Consider the following 3,115-nt stretch of genomic DNA (forward strand, 5'->3'; position numbering starts at 1 on the left):
CCCTAAAGCTGGTAGGGAAGGAGTGTGACATGAGCCTTATGAATGGGAGTCGGAATAACACTGGTGGCTTGAGGAGGGAAAAGACAGTTGGAAATGGCCACCTTCTGGAGCATGACAGTGAGTCAGAAAAGAATAAAGTGATTCTCTTGGAACATTAAAGCAATTGAGATCCAATAACCCCAAGAATTTTCAGTGACACTTTCGCTTATGGTTAATGTTAGGCAGTAGCAGAGGAGAAGTGTGAGGAAAATCACTCCTACAATAATTTTCTGGAACTCAGCGGTGGTGATGTGTCAAAGGCTCATTTATTGTCATTCTCATGAGAATGGGCCACTCAGTATGTAGTTGGTGGGTGAACAAAAATAGAGGCTTGCAGGTCTGTTTTATCCCCTAGTCCCTAACACAAATAGACCCTCCCCTTTTTCATCATTGGTCCAATTACTGAAGGGTTATAATCTACGAGCAAAAACTAGCTGATCAGAACACAGTATTTCTTAGTCAATGGGGGAGGTGATACAGGGACAATTCTTCAATTCCTCCCTTATATGGACACAGCTCAGGAGCAGACCTATATTGCGACCAGCTCAGGGTTTCCCTGAACCCTTTTTCCTCAAACAGGTCTGGATTGAGAGACCAATCCCCATTTCCTCACAAGAAGGATGGGAATGACCTAAGGGTATGAATGCCAGGATAAGGGGGCAAGAAAATCAAGGATAAAAAACAGTGCATAATTGAACTGGCTAACACAATTATGAAGGGAAGAAAATGAAGGTAGATCAGAGGTAAAGGAGCACAGAAAAGAAAGTTGGAGTTCTCAGTTAGGATAAAGAGCAAGTTCCAATGATCCCAAAGAAGAGATATAAAAAGACAACTCCTTTCCTCTTTGGCAGAAGTGGGGGATCTGGAGATGTGGAACAATGTCATGGGTTTTAAAAATTGATTAATTTTTAAAAATAGTATTTTATTTTTTCCCAATTACACATAAAGATAGTTTTCAACATTCATTTTTTTGAGATTTTGACTTCCAAATTTTTCTCCTTTCCTCCCTTCCTTCCCTCCACCCCAAGATACTGCAAGCAATCTGATATAGGTTATACAGTAGAACCATGTAAAACATATCCCCACATTAGTCATGTTGTGAAAGAAGAATCAGAACAAAAGGGAAAAACCACAAGGAAGAATAACAAACCAACAAAAAAAGCGAAAATAGTATGCTTTGATGTTCATTCAGACTTCATGGTTCTTTTTCTGGATGTGGAGAACATTTTTCATCATGAGTTTTTTTGAGTTTTCTTGGATCATTGTATTTTTGAAAAGAGCTAAGTCTATCACAGTTGATCATTACACAATTTTGCTGTTATTGTGTACAATGTTCTCCTGGTTCTGCTCACTTCATTCAATATAAGTTCATGTAAGTCCAGATTTTTCTGAAATATGCTTGCTCATAATTTCTTATAGCACAATAGGATTCCATTACATTCATATACCACAAATTGTTCAGCCATTCCCTAATTAATGGACATCCCCTCAATTTCCAATTCTTTACCACCACAAAAAGAGCCACTATAACTATTTTTGTACTGATTGGTTAGGTTTTTTTTGGGGGGGGGGAGGGGGTTTGGTGAGGCAATTGGGGTTAAGTGACTTGCCTAGGGTCACACAGCCAGTAAGTGTTAAGTGTCTGAGGCCAGATTTGAACTCAGGTCCTCCTGACTCCAGGGCCAGTGCTCTATCCACTGCACCACCTAGCTGCCCCAATTGATTAGGTTTTTTTTTTTTTTTTTTAAGGATAAAGGGGGTTTTCCACTTTTATTTGCATATTAATGCCACATTTACTCCCGTGCCATAAGCTTTTGTTTCTTCAGTTTCTTTTGGGATATCTTTTTCTTTTGAGCAACCTCCTCTTCTGGTTTAGGAACAATTTGTTCCTTTTCAGTCAGTATCATCTCAATATGGCAAGGGGAACTCATGTACGGGTTGATTCGGCCATGAGCCCTGTAAGTACGCCGTCGCATTTTGGGAGCCTTGTTAACCTGGATATGCTCAATGACAAAAGAATCCACATCCAAACCCTTCAGTTCAGCATTACTTTCTGCATTTTTAAGCATATGCAGCAAGAATTCAGCACTCTTTTTGGGCCAACGACCCTGTGTCCAACCCCACTGCTTAGCCTGGGCACACCTGCCAACTCCACCATTGTATCGACGGAAGGGAACACATTGTTTCTTCAATGTGACATCTTTCAAATACTTGGTAGCTTTTCGGATGTGCATGCCCTTGATAGCTTGGGCTGTTTCACGGGTATTCTTGAAGTGGACCCGGAGATTTGAACCCCTTGACTTGCATGATTTTGTGGGGTTCTCTGGATCAAGAGAGTACCTCACCATTTTAACTGATTACCTAGGACGGCTCAAGGGAAGAGCCCAATTGATTAGTTTTAATAACTTTGATTCTCTTCCTTTTTTTTTTTTGATGGTTTTTTGGGAGTAAGAAAGGGTAAAGATTCAAAAAAGAAATTCAAATCACTAGGCCCAGATAAACTGCCTCCTCAAGTACTGAAATGAATAGATAATGTGATTTCTAAGCAACTATCAATGATCTTTGAAAGATTTCAGGAATGGGAGGGCAGGACTATTTAAGGGCAAATGTTCTCCAAATTTTCAAAAAAGGGAAGCAAATAGGATCCGCAGTCAATAAAACTGAGCTTGGCAAGCTTGACCTTGATTCCTGGTAAAATTCTAGAAATGTATTATTATTTTTTTGTTTGTTTTGTTTTTTGTTGTTTTGTTTTTAGTGAGGCAATTGGGGTTAAGTGACTTGCCCAGAGTCACACAGCTAGTAAGTGTTTAGTGTCTGAGGCCAGATTTGAACTCAGGTACTCCTGACTCCAGGGCCGGTGCTTTATCCACTGCCCACCTAGCTGCCTCTAGAAATGTATTATTATAGGGATAGCTAGTTTCAATTTTTGTTTTTATGCCTGTCTTCTACAGAAGAAAAAAAAAACAGATCAGAGAAATGATCATTTTCATAACATCTCCTATAGGAAAAACCAGATTAGAGACAGACAGGGAAAACATAGTACCAGTTTATTTGTCACAAGAACAAGCAAGCAACC

The 3,115-nt window shown here is 39.6% G+C and overlaps 1 protein-coding gene across 1 annotated transcript; it reads right to left on the minus strand.

Moving 5' to 3' along the window:
* Positions 1 to 1,809: 1,809 nt before the first annotated feature.
* LOC122734972 (60S ribosomal protein L17-like) lies at positions 1,810 to 2,416 on the minus strand. Its single transcript, XM_043976185.1, has one exon. It carries the CDS (start codon positions 2,385 to 2,387, stop codon positions 1,833 to 1,835), a length of 555 nt encoding a protein of 184 aa, XP_043832120.1. The 5' UTR covers positions 2,388 to 2,416; the 3' UTR covers positions 1,810 to 1,832.
* Positions 2,417 to 3,115: the final 699 nt, after the last annotated feature.

The sequence above is a fragment of the Dromiciops gliroides genome, chromosome 1 (genome assembly GCF_019393635.1).
Source record: "Dromiciops gliroides isolate mDroGli1 chromosome 1, mDroGli1.pri, whole genome shotgun sequence".
In the NCBI taxonomy this organism is placed as follows: domain Eukaryota; kingdom Metazoa; phylum Chordata; class Mammalia; order Microbiotheria; family Microbiotheriidae; genus Dromiciops; species Dromiciops gliroides.